The sequence below is a fragment of the Odocoileus virginianus genome, chromosome 8, assembly GCF_023699985.2.
Source record: "Odocoileus virginianus isolate 20LAN1187 ecotype Illinois chromosome 8, Ovbor_1.2, whole genome shotgun sequence".
Taxonomy (NCBI): Eukaryota; Metazoa; Chordata; class Mammalia; order Artiodactyla; family Cervidae; genus Odocoileus; species Odocoileus virginianus.
Genome location: NC_069681.1, coordinates 26772239 through 26798773, shown reverse-complemented (window position 1 = coordinate 26798773; position 26535 = coordinate 26772239). Strand labels below are relative to the sequence as shown.

At 41.9% G+C, this 26535-nt stretch overlaps 1 protein-coding gene across 7 annotated transcripts in view; it reads left to right on the top strand.

Annotated features, from left to right (window-relative positions):
- Positions 1-26535, top strand: part of MYO16 (myosin XVI) — a 499683-nt gene that overhangs the window by 239254 nt on the left and 233894 nt on the right. For all 7 annotated transcript variants that reach the window (XM_070471419.1, XM_070471420.1, XM_070471417.1 and 4 more), the window contains 5 exons: positions 4812-4922; positions 8917-8982; positions 10707-10834; positions 12875-12980; positions 17128-17245. In XM_070471419.1, coding sequence (XP_070327520.1) covers positions 4812-4922; positions 8917-8982; positions 10707-10834; positions 12875-12980; positions 17128-17245 — 529 coding nt within the window. The remainder of the gene's footprint in view (positions 1-4811; positions 4923-8916; positions 8983-10706; positions 10835-12874; positions 12981-17127; positions 17246-26535) is intronic.

The following is a 26535-nucleotide window of genomic DNA, read 5'->3' as shown; positions in this document are numbered from 1 at the left end:
AGGTTTGTGATGGTAACAGAAGTGCCACCCTGGCGAGGGATGTTAATAGGGAAGGCTATGCAGGAGGGGGCCGGCGTATATGGGAAATTTCTGTCCCTCCCTGTCAATTTTGCTGTGAATCTAAAGCAACTCTAAAAAATAAAATCTGAAAGCAATGAAAGGATGTTAGCCGCATAATGTCAAATGTGATCCTTGCAGAATACCTTTTCAGTTTTTCCTGTCAGCTCTTTATAATTGTGTCACAGGCATTGAAAGAAGCTGTCATCATGTTGCATTGATCTGGTATCAAACAAGGAGAAGTTAGTGTTCAGGTTTCATGTACTTATGTACTTATGTTATCTATGGAATCAGTTCAGTCACTCAGTCGTGTCCAGCTCTTTGCAACCCCATGGACTGCAGCATGCCAGGCCTTCCTGTCCATCACCAACTCTTGGGGTTTACTCAAACTCATGTCTATTGAGTTGGTGATGCCATCCAACCACCTCATCCTCTGTCGTCCCCTTCTCCTCCTGCCTTCAATCTTTCCCAGCATCAGGGTCTTTTCCAGTGAGTCAGTTCTTTGCATCAGGTGGCCAAAGTATTGGAGTTTCAGCTTCAGCGTCAGTCCTTCCAATGAACATTCAGGACTGATTTCCTCTAGGACTGGTTGGATATTCATTCACTCGTATCTCCGGCTGCGAGCATCGCGCCATCACTGTCGTCACTCATTCTTGGCCTCGAGCTGCTTGGTTTCTCAGCAGGACTATCCATCAACTGGATTCTTCACCCACACTTCCCAGGAGGACTTTAGAGAAGCCTTCTCAGAGCAATCAAGTTCTGATTCACGGTTTAAAGAGAAACATATCGTGTGTAATTCAAGATGAACAAAATCTACAGCATCTCCCCTTCCAGATTTTTACAAAACGTAGGTCTTATCAAATGATAACTTCATAAGTGGGACTTCCCAGGTGGCTCAGTGATAAAGAACCTGCCTGCCAAGCAGGAGATGTGGGTTCAATCCCCGGTTCAGGAAGATCCCCTGGAGGAGGAAATGGCGATGCACTCCAGTATTCTTGCCTGAGAAATCCCGTGGACAGAGGAGCCTGGCAGGCTGCAGTCTGTGGGATCACAGAGAGCAGGACACAACTTAGTGGCTAAACAACAAGAAACTACATAAATGAATATTCAAGGCTTGATTTGAACGTTTTTTTCTTGATTCTGATAGTGATCAAAATTCACATTAGCTTTATCATATCTCTGAGAATGTAGGCTTTTTAAAAAAATGCTTAAAAATGTATGATATTCTTTTTCTCTTTCACTTTGTACTGTTCTTGCCTTCCATTCCGCCTCTCTCTGCCTGCCCTCTTCCATGCTCTTTTTAGTTTTCCACCTGTTTGACTTCTGTCTCTTCTCCTCTCTCTTCTTTCCTTTCATAGTATATTTATTTAAATTTGGCTCCAGCTTAAAATTCAGGTCATTGTATTCTGTTTCGTAAAGGTGTGTTTTCCTGGGAGTGAAGAGAGAGGAGGACGCAGTCATGCAGACTTGCTCCGGTTCGGGACTGCTTCCGGAGCTCTGTGCCCTGGGAGCCCCTTAAACTCACTAAGCCCTGTCTGTGAAATGGGAACATATTAGTCAGCTTACTTGGTTGTTCTGAAGATGACAAAGACTAAGCTTGCAATATGACAGCACAGTTACCAAGCATGAATAAGCACTCAGTAAGGCACAGTTACTGCTTTTGAGATTGTTACTTGTATGGACGGACTGTAAGGTTTTGCCCATGTAGCTTAGTCTTCTGTGCATTCATTTGTCTGTTCTTACTTCATATAATTCCTCTTTTTGGCAATGTAAGTATAAATTACTTTTTAAAAATAACAATACAAAATCGTACTTTAAGAGCTTACAAAAACACTTTCACATATATTATCTTAATTCTCAAAATTCATTTTCACTTCTTAACTGACACTCAAGTTTCAAATTGAGTGTTTCAGCTGACCAAACAAACTCAAGACGCCTAGAATCACAAGTGTTCCTTTTACACAGTGTCCAGTGCTCTTTGGGGAAAAGACTGCAAGCTCCAGGTTCATTTCTCACAGCCCTACTGACCCAGGACAGTTGTATGCCTGGGAGACAAAGTGTGTGTCCCACGCTGCATGTGCCTAGAGGGATTTTGAAAGTTGGCAGTGGTTCTCTTTCTGTACCAACACCCAGGCACACAAAAGCGTAAATCCTCAGCAAGCGAAGGACCTGATAAACTGCACTCTCTAAGAAATGTCTCAGGCAGTAAAAAGCCAGCGTCAAGGGTAAGTCGCTCAGTCGTGTCCGACTCTTTGTGAACCCACAGACTGCAGCCCTCCAGGCTCCTCTGTCCATGGGGTTCTCCAAGCAAGGATAGTGGAGTGGGTTCCATGCCTTCTCCAGGGGATCTTCCCGACCCAGGGATGGAAACCAGTCCTCCTGCATTGCGGGCAGATTCTTTGCCGTCTGGGCCACCGGGGAAGCTCTGCAAAGCACGAAATGGCAAAAGCAGCTGAAGTTACGGGTCTCTGCCTCTGAGCTCTCAGGGAAGCCCCCCAAGCAGGTAGCCACAGTTAAGTGCTGTGCAGGCAGGATGAGGGCTTCAGCTTTGGGAAGCGCGGTGTTTGGTCAGGTCGCCGCCCCTTTCCCTGGTAGGACCATCCCAGGCAGCTCTATTTTCCTTCTTTTAATTTCCTCTTTCCTCTTCATTCATGCATCCTTGGTTCTTTGCTCCTAAATGTTTCCCCAGGGTCTTCTTGTACTTATTCCATTTGTCAGAACTCCTCTTTGCCCACTGAATTTCTGGTTCCTTGACATACACTACGTATGTCCCATAGAGAGAAAACAGTCAAACAAAAGAGAACAAAGCAGTAAATCTGACAGCACTCACTGCCGTGTTGACAAGTGGGAACACGAAGGGGTGAATTCAGAGTATTTCCAAGACGTAAATTCCTTTCGGATCTTAAAACATTTATTAAGATACTTCTCTAGTTTCTCCCTGACTTTCCACCCTGAATTATGTATGTCTTATGTTTGATATCTCTAGTTTTGGAAGTATATCTGTACATGAAGTGTGCATGCTCAGTCGTGTCTGACTGTTTGTGACCCCCATGGTCTGTAGCCCACCAGGCTCCCCTGTCTGTGGTGCTTCTCGGGCAGAATGACTGGAGTGGGTAGCCATTTCCTTCTCTGGGGATATATAAAGAGGAGAAAGTATATGTGTGTATGCACATATATCCTGGAGGAGGGCATGGCAACTTGCTCCAGTATTATTGCCTGGAGAACCAACGTGGACAGAGGAGCCTGGCGGACTCCAGTCCATGGGGCTCAGGAAAAGTAAGGCACGACTAAGCCAGCAATGCACATGGATATGTGTGTAGCGTCATAAGAACCATGATGATCGATCCTAGTGAAGATGTTAATTTTTTGTTTTTTTTACATATTTATGCTGTCTCTGTTTTGACTCTAGTTGTAATTGTTTGGGAGCCATTGGTAGCGTACACTACTGAGCCTTCAGCTCTGAACATAAAAATATCCGCAGACATACTTCTGTTTTTCTTTCTACTGGTTGTCAGCTGTCATAATGCTTCAGGAATCTTTATAAAGTATGTGTCCCTTGGGGAGCCTTGCTTAAGACTGATTATCAGAGCTTCATTCCTGATCAGTCTGGAATGTGACATGATAAATACAAGGAATTCTTCCCTTGATCTGCCCGAACTCTGTATTTTCATGTTTCATCACGACAAGCCGGCTGGGAAGTCTTCACATGTTTACTGTCAGCCTAGTACTTTCTCTCACCACGGAGCAGCTGTGACTGTAGATGAAAATCCTCAAGAATTCCAAGGAGATGCTGCAATAGTTCTTTCAGGCTCGCTGGGACAAATGTGAAACTTCTGTCAATGCTGTTCATGCTTTTTTTTTTTTTTAACGTTAATGTGCACTCAGAAATTTGCATTCAGCTCCTTAAAGCAGTGACTATAAGAGAATTTTATTATCTTAGCATAAATCATTACTTCTAAAGGAAAAAAAAATCCTGCTCTTGGATTTTCTCTTTTATGGTTGCTTTGGAAGTTCAACATGTATGGTAACTTGGTAGAGATGTTTGTCTATGTCTGTAAAACGAAACATTGTCCATTTCTGACCTGTAAATGATAGATTTTCATCTAATTAAATAGTTCAAATTCATCTCATTTTTTATTTGAAGTATTTTCAGTTTTTCAACTCTGTCAGTCAACATTAAATTGAGTAGGAAAACAGTTTATTCTTTCTTTCTAGCAGAATTACCTTAACCTCACCACTGCCTTAAGAGTAATGTAGGACAGAATAAAAATTACAAGCCAAAATTCTAGAGACTGTTGTGGAATTCCAGCACCTTCTTTCATATGTGCGGAAGCTAACGTCTGTGAACACTGCTTTCTTCCCATTTCAGTTTCCTGAGAAGAGGTTTCCTTTAGTTTTCGAAGCACTGCAAGCATGAGTGCTTTAACAACTGGCCTTGCAGAAGGCTCAGCTCAGTTCAGGGCCGGCAAATTAGACAGACTTCAGGGTGTGATGGATGCTGGGTCACAGGAGGTGTGTGTGTGTTGGTGTGTGTGTGTGCGTCCGTGTGCAGGCTGGTGGGCACAGAAACAGATTCTCATCTGAGTACATTGCTACGGTTGTTGAGGTTTTTTTTGCTCCATTTAAGTGAGCCATATCATCTTTTAATCACGTGGTCTCTAAACTTTTGACATATAATTGAAACTGGAACTTTCAGCTGTGAGGACAGTTGATTGGGAAGCAGTTAGAATTCATCTTACCTGATTTTCCCTCAGGTCAAGCTGATGCCTCCCGCTCCCAATGATGACCTGGCGACGCTCAGCGAGCTCACTGACAGCAGCCTGCTTTATGAAATTCAGAAGCGCTTTGGGAACAATCAGATTTACGTAAGTGCCCTTGAAATTGGCTCTCGCACGGCTTTGTCTTGCTGCATATATTCTCACTTCCGTGCTGCTAATATTACAAGGAGTGGGCTCTTTGTTACTTAGGGTCGTGCCCGTAGCTTAAGGTGGATTTCTCAGAGTTCAGGTCTATTCTTTTCAGTTTCAGCAACGATCCATGCTTCAGAGTTGTTAAAAGTGAAAACCCTGAGGGCATACAACTTTCCTGTTGTCATGTTTGCTGGAGGAGATGATCCTGCTTAGAACCTGCAGAATCTGCAAATCAGTTATAAAAATGCTGTTTGTTTCATCTGGTTTAACTCAGCTGCTTAGATCTGGAAAAGGAAGCCAGAGAGGAAAAGCTAAGTGAGCTTGGAGGGCTTGCCTCTATTTGCATGAAAAAAGATAAGTTTTTCCAAATTATCAAGAAATGCCTTTGTGTGTTGAGTAAGTAATTTATACACACATCTCTGATAATAAGATACAGATATATCACTTAGATGACAAACAGCACGGAGGATTGATTTGCTTGGTTCTACTCTGGTTTATATGTGTTACTTCTTCCAATACGTGGATGGCTTTTGGTAGTATGTATTCTCAGACTCTGTTTCTCTCTCTCTCTCTCTCTCATTGATTTCATTAAATTCAACTCAAAGCAATTCAATCAGAAGGTCTACAGAGAAATCTGATTATGCACATGTCTGCTATCCCGTTTGGATTACACCCCCCTTTTTTTTCCTCCTCCACTGAGCAATTGATTAAGTAATTTTCATGTAAATGTGAAATCTGAGATTTCTTTACAAGTAATAAATTGTCAGGTGCTGATTAACCTATGAAAATTCAGGGCAGCGTCTTAACACTTGGATAAATTGCCTGCCACTGTAAATACACTTAAAATTAAATACTTCTTTCAGAATTAATGGAATTGAGTCATCAGCATGAAGTGGCAGAGCCTGATTACTTTGGTCTCTGCTACTGCCTTGCCCCTTGTGAGTTTTGTACCATTGTCTCTCTTTCCATAGCGTCTTGCTGATTCTTCTTCCTGTTAACTTCTTAGTCACATTATCGGTAGACCACTGCCTGAATAATTTTAAGGTCTGTATTTTATACTGGAGCAGAGCCGATAAGCAAGGTTGTGATGGTTCCAGGTGCACGGTGAAGGGACCCAGCCATCCATATATGTGTAATCCATTCACCTCCAAACCCCGCTCCTATCCAGGCTGCCACATGACACTCAGCAGAGTTCTGTGTGCTATAGGGCAGATCCTTGTTGGTTATCCATTTTAAATCTAGCGTGTGTACAAATCCCTCTTTCCCCTTAGTAACCATAAGTTTGTTCTCTAAATCTGTGTTGAATGGTTTTAATTTCCTTTCTTTTGTTCATACTTTTCAGGTGACTTTCTCTCCCAAATATCATTTAGTCCACAGCTTCCCTGGTTGCTCAGCTGGTAAAAAATCCGCCTGCAATGAGGGAGACCTGGGTTCGATCCTTGGGTGGGAAAGATCCCCTGGAGAAGGGAAAGGCTCCCCACTCCAGTATTCTGGCCTGGAGAATTCCGTGGACTGTATAGTCCATGGGGTCACAAAGATTCAGGCACGACTGAGCAACTTTCACTTAGCCTGCCAGCGGCCACCATCCTCATTGTCCTGTCCCCAGGAGCCTCCTAACTTTCTAGAGGAAACTTCATCACTTTTCAGTCTGACCCCACAAGGAACTAGGGCCATTTTTGTAAAGGAGAAATGTAACCTCAAAACTCCCGGTCTTAGAACTTTTCTGTAGCTTGTCATTCTCCATGGAAGGATGGCTATGCGTCCTTATTCTCTGTCTGGCCCCTGAACACGATCACTGGTGACTCCTAGTCACCGCCCTCCTTCCTGCATCTGGGATCCCCTTGACTTTTTCCCTGGAGTTCTCTTTCTCCCTCCATGAAGTGCAAAGCTCTCCCTCTCGGTACTTCTTCAGTCTCTAAGCAAACCTTCCCAGGGCTTCCAGATTAAGTTACTGTGGACCATCTTTCGTTGGCTTTTCTGCACACACCGCTAAGTAGGAGCCAAATAATGGCTTTCATGTTTCCCTTTTAAACCCTGATAGAGCCTTACTTTTTTGCCTTGCTTGATAATATGCATGTGCGTGCTAAGTCATTTCAGTTGTTTCCAACTCTTTGCATTATGGACCGTGGCCTGCCAGGCTCCTCTGTCTGTGGGATTGTCCAGGCAAGAACACTGGAGCGGGTTGCCGTGCCCTCCTCCGGGGGATCTTCCCGACCCAGGCATTGAACTGGTGTTCTGCATTGGCAGGTGGATTCTTTACCATTAGCACCACCTGAGGAGCCCCATTTGATGATACAGGGGCTGTTAATTTAAAAATTTGGCTGGAAGTCAGCATATTAGACATTTCTGTGCTGTTTCTGATCCTTGCAGAAAGCTATTTTATCATTAAAATCAGTGTTTTATCATTAAGCAAGTTATTACCACGTGTAGTTACTTTTTATAGATTAAGAAAGTTCCATTAGTAGTTTTTAAAGTTATTATTATTTTTAATCAAGGGTGGGAATTGGCTGTTATTAAATGCTTTTTGCATTTATTGAGATAATCATATAAATTTTATTCTTGACTTCTTAGTAATACAAATTACAAGAGTTGATTTTCTGATATGAAGTCAACATTGAATTACTAGAATAAAGCCTCTTTGGTTGAAATTTATTATTTGTTGAATGTATTATTGGATTCAGTTTGTCTGTATTTTTCTCATTATTTTAGCATGTGTTTTAATGAAGGAAAACAGCCTATAATTTTCTTTCAATATATTTGTTTTTAATACTAAGTTTATGCAGACCTCTTGAAATGAAGTGATTCATGTTCCCTCTTCTGCTACTTTCTGGAATAATTTGTATGAAATTTGTTTATTTTTATATCAGTGTTGGCAAGGATTCACTGGTGAATTCTTACTTTTCTTTGCGGGAAGGTTTTAGACGTAGATTCAATTTGTTACCGAAAATAAATCAAGTTAGATTTCTGACATCTTATTGCATTTGTTTTGGTAAGAATGTGGATTATTGTCCACATCATCTAATGATCCAAACTTGGTGACTAAAATGTGATTTCTAAAAGCCTCTTCATCTGTTTCCCTGTCAGTGGGATCTGTAGTGATGTCTTATTTGGGATATTGGTGGTCTGTGCATTTCCTCTTCTTTCCTCAGTCTTGTTAGGACACCAGGTTTTGATTTGATTTTTCCAATGAGTGCCTTTTAGCTTTAGTTTTTCACTCCATGGCTTTTGTTTACTAATTCCGTTCATTTCTGCTCATATGTTGGTTACTTATTTCTGATAATTTCATGTAATTTGATGAGTTCCTAGAAACATTTACTTAGATCATTACCTGCCTGTCTTATTTTTTAACAGGCAATAATTTTCATATCAACTATCTCTCTAGTAGCATCTCACATGTTACAATATATCATAATTAAAATGTTTTCTCATTTGCATTATGATTTCTCTTTTTGACTCATAGGTTATTTGCAAATGTATAATCACCACACATTTGGTGATTTTCTAGCTGTCCATGGTTAATTTGCATCATAATCCATGATCAGAGAATGTACTTTATGTGACTCAAACTCTTTTAAGTGTAATGGAACTGGTCGGTATTCAATTTAAATGAACATACTTTGTGTGCTTCTTGGTGATAGTGTTCTATGTAAGGTAATTATTCCACTTGGTAATTATTTATTTCAAAATTTCATCTGTGTGTTCAATTAATTACTTAAGACCGTCATTTCACTTGTTATGTGTTCAATGAGAAAAGCTTATTGGTTTAATTTTATGTGAATTTGACTTTTCTATTTATTTACAAACTTTTAAAACAATTCACAAGATGTTAAAGTGTGATTTTTATTTATTCTCTATAGTTTGCCCAGTGATTTTAAAATTATATATTATTTAACTTTAAAAGTGCTATTTATATGGTCTGATAGCAATTTCTATTCTTTCCATTTAATAGACTTTTATTGGGGATATCCTCCTCCTGGTTAATCCATTCAAGGAGATTCCAATTTATTCCACCGTGGTGAGTGTAAAATTTAAACTGTCCTTTAACAATGTAGAGTAACCACTTACTAGACATACCTAAGTATCAAGTGACTAAGAAGAAAAAGCAAAATAGGAGCAAAATCAAGCTTCTCGGGAAATCCTACCTTGAGTGGTTACATGATAGTGACTTTATTTTTTTCTGAGAAAATATTGAAAAGGAATGTTATTTTATCAAAAGATTCCCTTGCACTTATAATGTGTGATTCTTATGACTGTAGTCCCTAGACAGACTTCTAAAATCAAATATTACATTAAGTCTGTGTTCCCATCATTTTTGACTAGTTCAAGGTCAGTTGGTTTAGAATTCTTCTTTGAACACTTTCAGAAGAGCCCTATGATGTTTAGGCGATTGGATCAGACAGGATGGTACTGCCTTTACACATTTTCCTAGCCTTTCCAGCTTTAATCATGAGAGTCGAAATTAAAAGGGAAACTGCTTTTGAAAAAGTATTCCGGGCAACTGAAAGCACAGTATGATTTTTGCCAAGTGTTTTGGGATCAAAAATGCCATCATGGGCAGAATCCTTGGTGGGAGCAGGAGGTGAAAGGAGGAAGCGTGTGTTGTTGAAGCAAGGATGCCCTTTAGATGCTGGAGGTGGGGTGGAGGTGGGGAGGGAAAGAGAGAGGGAGAGAGAGACATTCCTCTCTCTAAACTCCCAGTGAATCAACCAAGAATGATTACAGAAAGAGTTCTTTGGTAAAACAGGGTCCCTCACCGCCCGACCCTCCACAGCAAAAGTGAGTTCCACTGCTGCTTTAAAGCTGCCTTGAAACCTGCCCACTCTCCTCATCCCACCCAGTCTGACCCGCCTCATCCCTGGGCTGTCTGAGGATGTATGGAAGTAGGATTGACTAGGGCAAAAGAATTACCCATATCATTTTGGGGGTTATAGGAGTAGATGAAGGAGAAGGAGGGTGAGGAGGAGAAGGGTTGGGAGGAGGACGAGGAGGGCATTGGACACACTACTGTGTATAAAATAGATGACGTAAGTAATAAAGACCTACCATGTGGTAGAGGGGACTCCTCTCAACACTCTGTATTGATCTATATGGGATCAAGTGATCGAGTGAAAGTCGCTCAGTTATGTCCGACTCTTTGTGACCCCATGGACTGCAGCATGCCAGGCCTCCCTGTCCATCGCCAGCTCCCAGAGTCCACCCAAACTCATGTCCATCGAGTCGGTGGTGCCATCCAACCATCTCATCCTCTGTTGTCCCCTTCTCCTCCTGCCTTCAATCCCTCCCAGCATCAGGGTCTTTTCCAATGAGTCAGCTCCTCGCATCAGGTGGCCAAAGTATTGGAGTTTCAGCTTCAGCATCAGTCCTTCCAATGAACACCCAGGACTTATCTCCTTTAGGGTGGACTGGTTGGATCTCCTTGCAGTCCAAGGGACTCTCAAGAGTCTTCTCCAACTCCACAGTTTAAAAGCATCAATTCTTCGGTGCTCAGCTTTCTTTATAGTCCAACTCACACATTCATACATGACCGCTGGAAAAACCATAGCTTTGACTAGACAGAGCCATCATTAGAAATGCTTAAAATGTGCCTGAGAAGGGCATCATTGCACAAATGGTTTGTGTTTACAAGTGAGACTCAAGATTAGAGATTTCTGTGCTTTTGTGTATTGGAAATGTATCCGTGTCTTCGTGGGGGAAAGGATCCTGAATCCTTTTGACAGAGATGCCGGCCCTGTTCTCCAGGTCTCTGAGCTGTACCTGAGCAGTGCAGGGCAGCCCAACCCCTCCCTGCCACCTCACATCTTCTCCTGCGCGGAGAGAGCCTTCCACCAGCTTTTCCAGGAGCGGAGACCCCAGTGTTTCATCCTCAGGTGAGCCCGCCGCCTGCCCCCGCCCCGGGCTCAGTTCTGCCCCGGGAGCTTGGCGGTAAACCTGTCCACATTTCTTCTGCTGTACGTTTATTTACTTCCTCATCGGTTTGTGTCCCGGTCAGTCTTTGCAGTGAGTACACTTGACTTGCTACAGAGGAGAAACATCTTTGTTATTACAAACGGCCCCGGGTGTGGCTGGATCGATTTCAACAATCTTAACCTGAAGCTCAATTCATTTTGAAGATTTACAGCTTAGAACCAGAGCGCCTTGCTTTCAAACCTCAGAAAACACGGGGAAAGAAAGGCGTCTGGGACTAGTATTCCACCTTTCTCCAAAATGTGGTGCTGTAGCAGCTTGCAGAGGTGAAATTTCCCAGTTGCTTCTAGGTATTTACCTTTGCTCGTATGACCAGAATTGCACACCCAAAGTCAGCTTTATTGGAATGCAATGGCACTGTTAGCTCCTAAATGTCAAGATGCTCAGGACAGTCATTTACATTGGAGCAAAAAAAAAAAAAAAAGGTACCACAAGAAGTGAGGGTGAAATGTGAGTGTGATAAAGAATTAAAGAACTATTTAGGTATCAAAAGTACAATCCGCATTGAGAATTACGTTTTATATTAGGCTACACCTCCATGATAAGCGGACATCCATGAATACCCGTCTGTGCATAGTTATCCTCAATAGCATCAGTTGAAGACAGAACATGTAAATAAAGCTTTGCACAGCCTGAGTCAGAGTGAGACCAAAGAGTGAAGAGGGAAGCCTGGAAAGAACCCAAGTAACATCAGATCTTTAAATAAACACTTCTTTATATACTTTTATATTATTAACACCATCAAAATTCCGTGGCTGGTCAGATCGACGTGTTGCAGACTTTAGTGTTGTGGTTTTCAAACTAGCACGCGAGTGGTTGTTTTTCCACTTGGTCTGAAGGGTTCCCCGGGTGGGGGTTAGGGGACCCAGGCATTCTTGAGCCAAGAAATTCTCCTTTTATCTGCTTTATCTGTTGGGTTTCCTGGTCTTGCTTAGACAAAAAAGGGAGACTTTTTCTTTTTTTTTTTAATTGGGAGATGGCAAGGAGTGTGTAGTAGTGTCGACAGTAATAATGACCGATATTTTTGAGAGTTACTAGGTAAGAGTTTAGGCACCCCGTGCTGGGTGCCTTCTTCGTGTTACCTTATTCATTGCTTTAGTGATCTTGTAGGATGCATGTTACTATAATCATTGTTTGCTGTCATTTTATGTGTCAAGGGCTGAGTGTTAGAAGCGTTAGGTACTTAGTCCGGGGTCTCCCTGGGATGTGAGTCCAGCAGTCTGGCTTCTGAGCCCACACTCACAGCTGCACTCATCCACTGCCACTCACTTCAGGAGGCTTTTGGAGGCCCCCCAGCCTCCCCTAAAATGACTGTCACAAATCCATGGCCTTCACTAAATTCTCACTGAATCCACTTCACTCAGGTCAAAGACTTTAGTTCTTAGCGAAGCTCTGAAGAGCCAGTGACATCTTTTGGGAACCTGCCGATTACAGAGCTCCCAATGCCAAGCGTGTTTCATCACTGAAGAAATCTGCTTGTTTCTACATGTTCTTGCTCATGGGATTGTTTTTCTATCAGTATTAAGTTTTGTTAATATTCTGCAGAACTAGTGTTCCTTTGGGACATCTTTAAAGGTTAATAATGCCATGTATCAACCCGTTACTCAGAAAAAATATTTTTTTTCATTCAAGGGTCAAGAAATGAAGAGCAAATCAGTGACCGCAGGGATTTTGTGATGCTTAGTTGAGGCGTTTTCTTTCTTCTTTCAAGACTGGTGTTTGTGTTAATATGTAGCTTCCCTCCATTGTCTTGACTGCCATGCGGCTTTCTGCATTTATACTAACGAGTGAATCAAATGGAAAAGTCAAATGACGTCATGTTCTTGTTGAAAGTTGTCATGTCGTTTGCTTACCTTCTTTGTGTCTGAGAATTACTTTCTGGTTCCTTTTTTACTATATAACAGTAAGCATCTTTTTTTTTTTTTTTTTTGGTCTTATTTTAGTGGAGAAAGAGGATCTGGAAAGTCTGAAGCCAGCAAACAGATAATGAGACACCTCACCTGCAGGTCTGGCTCCAGCAGGCCTATTTTCGATTCCAAATTTAAGCATGTAAGTCACTGGTTTGAGTTGGAGACTATGGTGGGGTCAGAAGAATGTGAGTTGCAAATAAAAGGGGAGGCATCTTAATAGGCTTTAAGTTGAACTGTAGGGCTTCCCTGGTGGTTCAGACAGTAAAGAATTCACCTGCAACGTGGGAGACCTGGGTTTGATCCCCAGGTCGGGAAGACACCCTGGAGAAGGGGACGACTACTCACTCCGATATTCTTGCCTGGAGAATCCCCTCGCACAGAGGAGCCTGGTGGGCTAGAGTGCGTGGGGTTGCAAAGAGTCGGACATGACTGAATGACTTTCACTTCACTTTAACTGCAAGTTGGTCAAAATTTGTGGAAATAAAGGGAAAAAGATTGAGGCCCTATGCAAATGAGTATTGTTTAAGTTAAGATTTATTTTCTTGTGTGTTTTTTAAAATATTGTAGACATGCTCTTTTCTTTTTGTTCAGAACAGTTGAACTGAAAATATGTAATATGATTAGAGTTGATTACTTTTACCGATAAAGAGACAGTTTGGGGTGTAAGTAGGATATATCTGTGGGGATTGACTAGATAAGCATCCTTTGTAGGGAATTACTGAGAGCTAATTGAGAGCCTGTTGGCAGCTCAGAGAGAGCAGTCCAATTTCACTCAGTAAAAGTCAGACAGTTTATTCAAGGAGACACCTGCAATAGTTTGATTCTCTTGTCTTCACGCTGTTCTAGCAAGTTCTGTCAACATGTTTAACAGATCATAAGGAGAAACTCTTCCCAGTTTTTCTCTTTACAAAAAATGTACGATAAATCCCCCTACGATGTATCTGTGGTAGCATATGTGTTCCTTCATGTCTTTAATTCATGACCATTTATTACGCTTAATCTACGCACTCAGCACATGCATAATTCCACGGCACAGCTCAAAGTAATCTAGCCTTTTGGGCCAACCTGAGACAAGCAGTGTGGCTTTAAATCCTGTCACTGTGGGCATGACTGTGTTTCTCTGGGCAACTTCAGAACAGCTGAGGTCAGCTAAGAGACCAGTTGTTTCTAGTCCCTGTATTTGAGCTTCAGGCTGTGGAAACAGGGACTTTCCACGGCAGTAGTTTATTGGAACATGCAATTCATGTTTTGGGAAAAAACACAATTGCCTGGGACTTTTCTTCACTAATTCTGGTCCAAATGAGTTTCAACTTTGAGACATTCAATTCCACTGAAATTCTTAAATCAGCATTTATTGAGCAACTGTTGTACAGAGCTGAGTGATGGGGTCACCCTAATTAAGCCATTATCTTTTAGTGAGGCGGGTACATGTCTTTACTTTTAGAAAGGCCGATTGGTTAACTACTACCATAATAATAGGGCACAGCTTTTAATGGCAGAACTCTGAACATTTTATAGAAAAAAATTCCAATATAAATGGGAACAAATCACGTCAATAAAATGTGACTCAGTGAATACCGAGGAAATACATATTTCCCTTTGCCTATATTTTTCTTTAAAGTTTTATTGTGACACAGTATTCTCATTATTTGTTTTACAGTCGAGTAGCAGAACAGAACCAATTTTGCTTTTTTTTTTTTGCAGTGTTTCTCTTAGCACATTTGTTTGCTGCCACCTACTGGCCAGGAGGATGATTAAAGATTAAAAAATGCCTCTCGTTATTTCAGTTTAATCCTGAATCATGGATCAGGGGTGCACAGTGTGGTGCCAATGTGTATACAGTGGTGCACAATGAAGGCATGCCACGCATTTACATTGCGTTCAGGGGTTTTAGTCACTTATATATCTTTATTGTTATTCTGTTACAGTGACTAAATGCACCAACCCAAGGGATTGCTTAGGTTTTAATCCCAGCTCCACTATTTATAAGTTTTCAATCTTGGGAAATTTTCTAGATTTGTCAATTTCCTTTTCTATAAAATGGAGACTCAAGTTGTGAGGATTAAAAGATGTAATATACCCATACATGCATATACATTCATACATATATATGTATGTACGTATGTGTATACAGTTATATATAATTTTATGTATAATGATATACATGTACAGATATACATATGAATTTACATGCATGTATGCATATATATAATTATATATATATATATATATATATATAGTTCCTGGCACATAGTACAATATAATGTGCAGTATAAATGTTTTCTACTATTATTAACAAAAGCAAAATTAAATTCTGCTGTTTGTTGAATGCTTACCATGTTACAGGCACCAAGCTGAACACTTCATACACTGGACTCTGATAATCGCTGATGGCGTTGTTCTATTTAGAATAAAGGAAATGAGGTTTGGAAATTTACAAACCTCGCTGAAGGTTATAGCATTTGTCATTAGCAGAGTTGGACTGTGGGGGCAGGTGTCTCTTACTCCAAGGCACATACATTGAATTATTTACCCTATCCTTTCTAGGCACATGTCATTAATTACCTTTTATATTCATTTTCTATTATAATAAAAATCAGTGTATTACGAGATACAATGCCAGTGTAAATAGAAGCCAAAAAACATTAAAAAAATTTTATTTGATTCTTTTTTATGAGTTTTAAAACAAGTATTTGAAGGAACTATTATAAAGGTTTAAATGTGATATAATTACAGTATAATCTTGCTATATATTTATTTCATATTAAGTTGTTGGGAAAAAGGCATAATATAGGACCTTCATAAGTACTCTTTCAAATTACTTTTCAGAAATATTTCTGCTATTACTACTAACAATGTGTGATCTTTAAAATTAGGTTATTATAGAAAGACCTAAATCATAGAATTTCTGTAAAGATTCATTGTTTCTCTCCAAAAGTTCAGACTTCAAAAACAGACATTTTCATATTTTTAACTGTTTGCCCAACATTCAGTCAGTACTTGTGATTAGAATTAATGTTGTTTTGTAATCTTTCACAATATAAAATACTTCCAGGTGAATTGAATGCCTTAGTAGAGCTGTACCCAGTTAGTTAAAGAGGAGCTGCAAAATTTTTTAATTTAGAATAAAATTCTTTAAAAAATGCTGTCCTCAGAAACTGTAAACCACCCAGTGTATCAATAAGGTATTATTGGGGCCCTCCAGTGGCTGATGGAGGAACTGCGTGTACCTTGCCAGCATCTTGACGGACGGCTGCCCTGGTAGTGCAGTGGGAACGAATCCCCCTGCCAATGCAGGAGACACGAGAGATGGGGGTTCGACACCTGAGTCGGGAAGATCCCCTGGAGGAGGGCATGGCAGCCCACTCCAGTATCCTTGCCTGGAGAATCCCATGGACAGAGGAGCCTGGAGGGCTGCAGCCCATGGGGTCACAAGGAGTTGGATACAGCTGAGCATGCACGCACATCTTGAAAGATCCAGAAAAATACTTTTGAACCTTCCAGATTTTCATTCTTTGGGGAGAATTGCTTGGTCATTTTCATTATCGCAGGTACAATTAATTGTGAGAAAAGCATAGCATTTTTAAGGAAATACGTCAAGAGAGAATTTCAGAGGCCAGGGTTTTCTGAAGGTCTGTAGTAACACTTTAAAGCTGCAAACAGCCATCTCTGCAGTAGCACCTCATGATAAGACATGCTGGGTCCAAGGCTTCATCTCGAATTCTCATTCCTGCTTCTGTGGGGAGAATGGTTGGCATGGAGTGAAAACAGGGTGTGGGAGGGTGGCCTGGGGGATTGGGATGCAAAAGGGTACCTGGCACAATAAATGTGGGTTAAAAGGAAGGTTATACACATATGTGTAAGTGAATTTGTTATTTTTAAAAGAAATTCTGATCATTGCAAAAATTAACTCTAATTCCTCCTTCCAAAGCTACTGAGGCACTTTTACTCTTAAGTTGAAAAAACCCAACAGTACCTGCTGAGTTGTGTGTGTGTGCGTGTGTGTGTGTAAAGAGAATGCCATCCTCCACTTCCCTGAGAGGATAGTGTGAGGAAGGCAGTCGTGTGCTGTGTGCATCACTCTCTTGTTACTATTAGTTACCAGTAGGGACGAAGGATGTTAACAGTTTGCACTTGAGGAAAGAGTGACCTTAAAAATGCAATATTGTGTTGTGTGGGCAGTGGATGACCCCTTAGCTGATGGACAGTTCCTGTCTGTTTGCTATAATTATCCCATTTTATTTAAGCACATGAATAGTGCAGTAACTGTTTACCTTTTCCTACAGGTCATGAGCATCTTAGAAGCATTTGGACATGCCAGGACCACTCTTAATGACCTATCCAGCTGCTTCATAAAGTATTTTGAACTACAGTTCTGTGAGCGGAAAAAGCACTTAACTGGAGGTAAGTGTAAAATTAACAAGGAGACCTCAGGAGCTACAAGAAGGGGTCAAAGACACACCGAGCATGGCAGCAACAGTGACTGGTGTGTGTGTGCACGTGTGTGCGTGCATGTGTGCGTGCATGCGTGTGTGTGCGCGCACTTGTGTGTGTACAGTGTTTCAGTGTGCACATCCAGGGTGTCAAGTTATGAGTTCTAAAATTATTGCACATTGAAAAATATTCTGAAATGCAAGGGGAACCTTTTACAACGGTGTTTGTACAAACCGTATGATATGAAACCAAACCAAAAATAGCTGAAATGAATCACACTTGCCAAACAGAGAAGCAAACTAAAATACTCAAAATAAAGTATAACTTGAACGTGTAATTCCTTCAGGCAACATACATTGAAATCTATTTTTAATAGCACTGAATCGATATTTTAAAATGATTGAATTAAAACAAGTAAAAAAATGAAAATAATCACTCCATTAAACAAAAACCAAACTGTTTCTAATTTTATTTACATATTTAGTGTATATTTTAAACAAGCAGTTCCTGTTTACAACCCAACTAATTTAAAATAAACTTACGATTTTATATCTTTCAAATCAAAAGAGAGTATACATCCAAATTAATAATGTGAATACAACTGTATATAGAGTGCCTGAATCTACTTGGAAGAATTATTAATTTTTAAAATTTTGTAACAGCTATTAGCATGAAAACAATCGCTAACTGTAATGACCTTTTAAATAGATGAGTTTTATTTTGCATTTTGAATTACCCCATCTTCCCTTCAGGAAACGAAAGTCACTTCTGACCAAAGTTTAGAAACAGATAACCTTTTTTTGTGTGCTTTCCAGCTGTCTCAGTGATAAAGAATCCGCCTGCCAGTAGTGGAGACGTGGGTTTGATCCCTGGGCTGGGAAGATCCCCTGGAGAAGGGAATGGCAACCCACTCCAGTATTCCTGCCTGGGAATCCCACAGACCGAGGAGCCTGGTGGGGTACAGTCCACGGGGTCACACCGAGTTGGACACAACTTATCAACTAAGCAACAACAAACCTGTATTTTGCAGTTGGCTTATGTCTGAATCCCATTATGACTAATGAAATTTGGAAAAAAAAATATGCATGAAAGAAGTAGGGAAGGATAATTTTAGCTGTTAAAGTTAGAGGTTTAAAATCTGCAATAGGAAATTGTTGTTTTGTTTTTGATTTTTTAATCCATGGTTAAGAGATCTACTTGAAGGTCTACCATTTAGGAAAACCTCAGAGGACAAATGTCTCAAGCATCAGACTCTGGTTTTCACAGCTTCGCTTGTGACATCCCAGTGAGGACATCTGTCCAAGTGAAGGGATCACTGCATTTAGGAGCATTAATTCCTCCTGAGCTTTTCAGGCACCAGGGGTTGGAGCCACAGAAGCTGGGAGCGCAGGGGCTTCCAGAAGCCCCATGTTCCAGCCCCTTGTCCCTCCAGGGGACCCAAAGATAAGCACAGGATGTAATCAGGCAGCTTATTGGAACTGCACAGTCATACTCCACCCTGAACCTCAGGAGTGGGAATCTTCAGCAGGCTTCCCTGGCAATTCCCACAGACACTGACATCTGAAAGCGGTGGTTCTAACCCAGCCCGACTACGGCTGGACACTCGGGTTTATGCACGATTCCCTTGGAGGAGATGCGGCATCTTCGTGATTCAGCATTCCCTTTGCAAGACGGAGATACACTGAGTGGCTTCTGACGGTCTTCGTTGTTTAGTCTCTTAGTTGTGTCTTTGCGACCCCATGGGCTGTAGCCCTCCAGGCTCCTCCATCCGTGGGAATTCTCCAGGCAGGAATACTGGAGTGGATGGCCATGCCCTCCTCCAGGGGATCTTCCCGACCTGGGGATCGAACTTGGGTCTGCTGCGTTGCAGGCAGACTCTACCATCTGAGCCACCCCGGGGAGTCCTTCTGACGGTCTTATCCATTCCTCACTTCGTTTACTTTTTTTCTGGATAGAGTTTAACACTCCCTGTTCAGCCACGTCAATTTAGAAGATTAGCGTCTGCCATCCAGACAAGAAGTAGCAGGCTTTCCAGGGCAGCCTTGTGCTAAGAAGCAGGCAGCCCCGCAGAGCCGCCGCACAGTCAGACCGCCTCCTGGGCTGCGGGCTGGGACTCGGGACGATAAATACTCCCGCGGGTGAGCCGGAGGCGCTCCCGGAGGCTGGGATGCGCCCGGCGTCGGTGCAGAGCTGAGGGCGTCAGTGTATTCTCAGCCTGGCCTGCGGCTGAGCGCCTCCTCTTAGCACCGTGCTGGTCCAGGCCCCCACGGGGGAGGGCGCCCCGCAGGCTGCACTCGCCCTGTGGTTCTCCCCCATCCTCTTCTGAGGCTCACCCTTCATTCGGTCCTGTCGCCTGTGTTTGCTGGGCAGCCTCCTGCTGCGTTCTTTTTAAAATGTGGCAAATTGATCTTGAAGTAGTTCTATATATATTATATACATATTTTATATATATTATATGTATATTTTAATTTGAAGAATAAAACAACTGCTAATAAATAAAGAAGCATATAACGTTGGTGCTCGTTGAGGCTACATTAATAGACGCTTAATGCCTAGGACACGAGTGTTCAGGGGAGGCTACAAGGAGCAGTCTGTGGGCTCAGATCTTAGTTTTACTCTGTTTAAGAGGAAGATGAGGAATGTTCAGAGGATGCTTATCAGGAGAGGGAGAGTGCAAGGGCCCTCTGCGTTTGGAGTGAACTGTGAAGAAACTACAGTGTACACTGCAAAGCCGAAGGCTCGAGCGAGTCCTGACGAGTGTCTTCAAATGTTCACCCCCACGGGGAGAGCGTCTTGAATACGAAGACGGATTCTTCGTGCGGCAGAGAGTTGGCTGAGGTTCCAGAGAAGGAGCCTGCTCTGACTGTGGTGCGCTGTCTCCCACCCCCTGCAAACATTCAAGCAGGACGCAGAGCAGGAGCTAGCGTGCTAAAGACCGTCCAACCTGCGATGCGGAGCTTGGACCAGAGGATGCTATGGGCCTCGCCCCTGCTCCATGTTCTCTAGGTCCAAATAACTGGTCTGTGTTAACACTGATGAGATCTTCTGATGCCAAGAAGCGCGGCTCGTTAGCACCGTTGTGCCCCGGTGCTGGCGGCATAGGACACACGGAGTCGACAGGAGACGGAGGGTATTAGTGACCAGGAGCCGCTGTACCAAAGCACCGCGCCCTGGCGGAGAGCTCTCCTCCACAGTTTGGGAGGCTGCGAGCCCAGCATGCAGGTGCATCAGGGCTGAGCCATCTCGGATTCTCGGGGAAGATTCTGTCCTTGATTTTCTGGCTGACCCTTGACTTGTAGAGACAGTGCCCTGCCCTGCTTTCTCGCGGGGGTTCTCCCTGGGTCTCTCTTCTTCTTATAAAGACACCAGTCATGTTGGGTTAGGACCCATTCCGCTCGGTACATTTTATCTTTCTAAACAACAGTTATTCTACGTTTTACTAGATGATTCTGTTTATACCGTTGTGTTGGGTGTTCGCTTTGAAGTCAGTTGGATTGCGTCCTGCTTCTCAAGGCCTGCAGGGTCGTCCAGGGGCTAAGACGTGTCTTTCTGACTGTTTTCCCCAGCAGCATGTGTCACTGTGACCGTCGCTGCATCCGCAGCGTCTAGCACCGCGTCTGGCAGAGTCAGTGGACAGTAGATCCAGAGTGAGCAAATGAATCAAGAGTGGAAGGAGCAGTAACTCTAACAGAGGATAAGGACTAGTAAAGCTCTAAAGGAGCGTCGGGCTTCCCAGGCGGTTCAGTGATGAATAATCCACCTGCCAATGCAGGAGACATGGGTTCGATCCCTGGGTCAGGAAGATCGCCAGGAGGAGGAAATGGCAACCCACTCCAGTATTGCTGCCTGGAGAATCCCACGGACAGAGGAGCCTTGGCGGGCTACAGTCCATGGGGTCGCACAGAGTCAGACATGACTTCACAGCTGAGCACACACAAAGGAGAGTGGTTACAAGTCTCTGTTGGATTCCAAAGAGTGGCTGAAGCCGATGGTCGCACTCAGCTCAGACTCCGAAAGTCCCCGGCTCAGTTCTACCTCTGTCCCTATTTCTGTGACCTGGACCAAACCCCATAGAGGCTCTAAGCTTATTCTTAGGATGGAGAGGTTAGAGCTGAGACCAGGCAGAGCCTGGACGAGAATGGTGAGTGTGAGATGCCAGGCCCGGAGAGGCTGCTCTGATCTGGAAACCCCGTGCCTCGCAGCCTGGCCTTGTCTCAGCCGGATTGCGTCTGCCAGCGCCTGCTTTCAGATGAAACCTCCCGCCCGGGGGTCCCAGGGCCCAGGGCCAGTGCCCAAGTGTTTTCTTTTCTTTTTTTTTCTGAGACACGATTCACCACAGCAGAGAATAAGGGCAGATCTATTGTGTTCATCTGTACTCTTCAAAATTATTTTCAGTCTAAGAAAAAGTATCATCATCACCTCCAAAAACAGGCACTTTCTGAACACTTCAAGAAACTGTAAGATCTGACTTTTGAGTTTTGAATAACTTCATCACCAAGAGCCCTTTTTCTGAATGAAAACTCAAAGGTATTAATTTAATTCGTTTTACATGGTTTTTAAAGGGAGCTGAGTTATTCAAATTAGTCCTGGGTAAAAGCCTTCTGAATTTTAAGCATTCACTAAAATAGTTAATCAAACTGGAGTAAGGTTTTTACACCTCAATTTAGGTTAAATATATGTAGGTTACAGGTTCATGTTATGCTTTATAGATTCAAACACAACTCAGCAACTGAACAGCAATTTCCTTAAATTATGAACACATATAATAGTTGTAATGATTTTATTGTTGTTGTTCTTTAGTTGTTAAGCTGTGTCTGACTCTTTGCGACCCCATGGACTGCAGCACACCAGGCTTCCCTGTCCTTCACTGTCTCCTTGAGTTTGCTCAAACTCACGCCCATTGAGTCGATGATGCCATCCAGCCATCTCATCCTCCGTCGTCCCCTTCTCCTCCTGCCTTCAATCTTCCCCATCATCAGGGTCTTTTCCAGCGTGTCAGCTTGTCACATCAGGTGGCCAAAGTATTGGAGCTTCAGCTTCAGCCTGTCTGATGAATATTCAGGGTTGATTTCCTTTAGGAGTGACTGGTTTGATCTCCTTGCAGTCCAAGGGACTCTCAAGAGTTTCCTCCAGCACATAATTCGAAAGCATCCATTCTTCAGCGCTCAGCCTTCTTTATGGTCCAGCTCTCACAGCCGTATGTGGTTTTATTATACTGGGAATGCTGTCTTACTCATTTAATGGTGACAGATGCTGTCTGTTTCCTTTATTGATACTATTTTGATACCTCTATAACGCCAACTCCTTGATCAGGCATTCAAACACAAATTATAACATAAAAAATACACGTCTCAGTTTCATGAAACATCTGCTACAGCAAAGTAAGGATTGTTTCTTAATTTGAAGAAATTTTAATCAATAAATAACATTGTAGCCTGGCTTTTAGCCCAGGGTTTCCCCCCATCTGGTTACTTATTTGACAGTATAATCTTTCTAGGTTCCCTGAGCCCCTCTTCCGTCAGTGGTTCCCTTAACACCAAGGGCATCTTCCTTCTTGAAGGAGAGGGAGGGTTCTCTCCCCCCATCTCCTTTCATCGTGGTCAAATATGGGTACAGATCTATGAAATGCTTTCACTGCATGTTATATATAATCTGCCAACATACATATTGACGTGTGTGTTTTCGGTTGTGAAACTTTCTGGAAGACGTGCTCACATAGAGTTCTGAAAATGTGGAGGATCACAGGCATATTTCCAGTCAAGACTATTTCTGACATAAAACACTGTTAAAAACATTCAAGTCTTGAAAACTCGAGGAATAAGTAGGAACTTTCTGTCCATGCACACTTCCATGAATGAGTCAGAAACCTTTCTAGCTCCAAAAACCTATCATTTTCCTTTCAGTATTCCAGTGTCATTTCGGGCACAACAAAAAGGCCTGCACTTGCCCAGCTTGGAAGAATATAAGAGTCTCATGAAAATTTGAATTTTTGGTTGTTTTGTGTTTTCTTCCATCTAAAAGCTCCTTCAAGATGGACTTAAAAATATATATATACTGATCAGAATTCTGCTAATCCCCAGCAATTTTATTCACTGTTGGAGATGAGCTAACTAGGATGATTACTAATTATTCCATTTTGGAAAGATGAAGTGTATTGATGTCACTTTATGATGTGGAGTTTGATTAGTTCTGAATGCTGCTTTAAATTAAGCTTGTGTGTTGGCTTGAACAAATGGGCATCAAGTCAGTCTTTTCTCTGAGGATAGAAGCTTGATGATCAGAAGGATGAATGAAGGTCCTCCATTTTCACCTGGCATGTCTTTAGTTAGTGCCCAGAAAACCACAGTAGGGACAGCTCTGACAGTTTGTTTCCTAGGAGTGCAGATTTTAGCCATTAGCTACTTCAGCGTTAATACTATTAATAACCAATGGAACATGTTTTCAGGATTTTGCTTAAGAGAGAAAAGTAAAATTTAATAATTTAGACCTCAACTTGAAATTTACCACCTGATTCAATGCTTATGGAAAGATGGAAAAGAAATTATACCACCTCTTTCTAATTTTATCACTTTGGGGCTTTAATACCACTAATTAAAGGGCTATTTTGAAAGAGTCTTTCTTTATGCACTCATGGCAACCTTTCTAGAAGGTGTCCAGTGAGACAACTTTTCTTAATAAGATTTATGAATTTTGAAACTTTTAAAACACTGAACATCATTCTGAGACTAAATTGACCACTCACAAAATTTACAGGAATAAAGCACTGAAGAAGTCATTCCATTGGTTTACTTGGATTCACTGTATAAAACCAAGGGTTGGACACCTCACATTTTTGCTTTTAGAGACTGGACTCTAGAATAATTAGTTGCAAACTCATTATATGAGTTGTTTATAGTTCAAATGTAGGGGAAATTGAATTTATTTGCCTTCCTAAAACTGCTATTAGGATCCAAAAAAATTATTGATCATAAATTTTTGGTTCAAAGTGGAAAACTATAGTCATTCACAATTGCATCTAAAATTGAAATGTGCAACTATTTGCTGCCATTCACACTGATAAGAATAAACCTAAATTCAAATGAAAAGCATACTCCGTCAAATGTGTCAAAAGTTCTGACCAACACCAGAGTCTGAATTTCCAGGCTCTCTTTGAAGCAGAGCCAAGGTTGTCATTCCCATGTTACATACTTTCATCATTTCCCACCTACTTTAAATGGAATTTCATCATCTACAGTCTGTGACATCTACTCGATATCATTAAAATTAAAATTTTCTGTTCTATGAAAGACACTGTTAAGAGAATGAAATGATGAGCCCCAGGCATGGAGAAAATATTTTCAATATCTGATGAAAGATTGTTGTCTAAAGTCTGTTCTCTAGGTTGGCGTGTCTGTTCCTGCCCTGCATAGGTTCGTCAGAACTATTTTTCTAGATTCTGTATGCATTACTATACAAAATTTGTTTTTCTCTTTCTGACTGACTTCACTCTATATAACAGGCTCTAGATTCATCCACCTCACTAGAATGAACTCAAACATGTTCCTTTTTATGCATAAATAATATTCCATTGTGTGTACGTAACTTCGTGTATATGTACATTGTGTATATGTGTAACCTCTTTATCCACTCATCTGCCGATGGACGTCTAGGTTGCTTCCACGCCCTAGCTCTTGTAAATAACGCAGCCACAGAGAAGGGACTTTGGACCCAGTGGAGGAAGGAGAGGGTGGGGCAATCAGAGAACAGCGCTGACATATATGCACTGTTGCATGTAAAGTAGAGAGCCAGTGGGAAGCCGCTCTGTGGGCACAGGGGTCTGCCTGCTGCTCTGTGATGAGCAGAGGGTGGGATGGGCGGGTGTGGGGAGGAGGTCTAGGAGGGGAGGGACTCGTGTCCGTGTGGCTGATTCACGTTTTATGGCAGAAGCCAGCACAACGTTGTAAAGTAATCATCCAATTAAAAAGAAAAAATTAAGACAAGATTGTTGTCTAAAATAAATGAAAAACTCAATATTTAACAGTGAGAAAACAACCCAGTTTTTAAAATGGACATCTGAACATACATATCACCAAGGAAGACAGACAAATGGAAAATAAGAATTTGAAAGAATGTTCTGCGTTATATGTCACCTAGGAAACGCAGATTAGAACAAGGGTGAAGTACCACTGCTCACCTGTTGGAATCGCTAAAATCCCAAACACCGACAACATGAAATACTGACGAGGAGGTGGGGTGACAGAAACTCTGATCTGTTGTTTGTGGAACACAAAATGGTCCGGCTACTTTGGGAGACAGCGTGGCAGTGCCGTCCAAAGCTGATCATAGTCTTACCACACCATCCGCGAAGCACGTTCCTTGGCATCGACTCAGCTGAGTTGCAAACTACATCTCCACGTAGTGTAGACAGGAATGTTCATCATCGCAAAAACCAGAAGCAACCAAGATGTCTTTTAATAGATGATTAGATAAACAAATTGTAGTACATTCATTCAATGGACTAGTATTCACTGATAAAAAATAAGCTATAAAGCCTTAAGACGACAAAAAAGGACCCTTAAATACGTATTTTTATGTGAAAGAAGACAGTCTGAAAAGGGTACTTACTGTGTGATTCCAACTATATAACATTCACGAAAAGGCAAAATTGTCGTGACACTACAGAGATCATCGGTTGCCAGGAGCTGGGGAGAGGGAGGAGTCAGGAGGTGTATCAGCGACTTTAGGGCAGTGAAACTATTCTGTATGATGCTGTCATGGTGCACACATGACATATTGTTCAGTCACTAAGTCGTGTCCAGCTCTTTGTGACCCCAGGGACTGCAGCACGCCAGGCCTCCCTGTCCTTCGCTGTCTCCCAGAGCTTGCTCAAACTCATGTCCATTGAGTCGGTGACGCCATTCAGTCTATACACATGATGTATATATATATCTCAAAACCTGTGCAACTGTATAACACAAACAGTGAATACCAATATAAATTACAGACTTTATCAATAATAGTGTATCAGTATTGGTTCATTCGTTTTAACCAATGTACCACTCTAATGCAATTTATTAATAATAGGGGAAACAACTTATTAGGGAAGGGAGAAAGGATATATTGGAACTCTCAGTACTTTATGCTTAATTTTCCTGGACCTAAAAAGTTTCTCTGAAAATAAAGTCCATTATTTTGTTTTTTTAAAAAAGTCTGTGTTTGAAAAGAAGCTGCATTCTTTTCTCTTCTGATTAATATGTGTGAATGTATGGAGCTGAAACTAA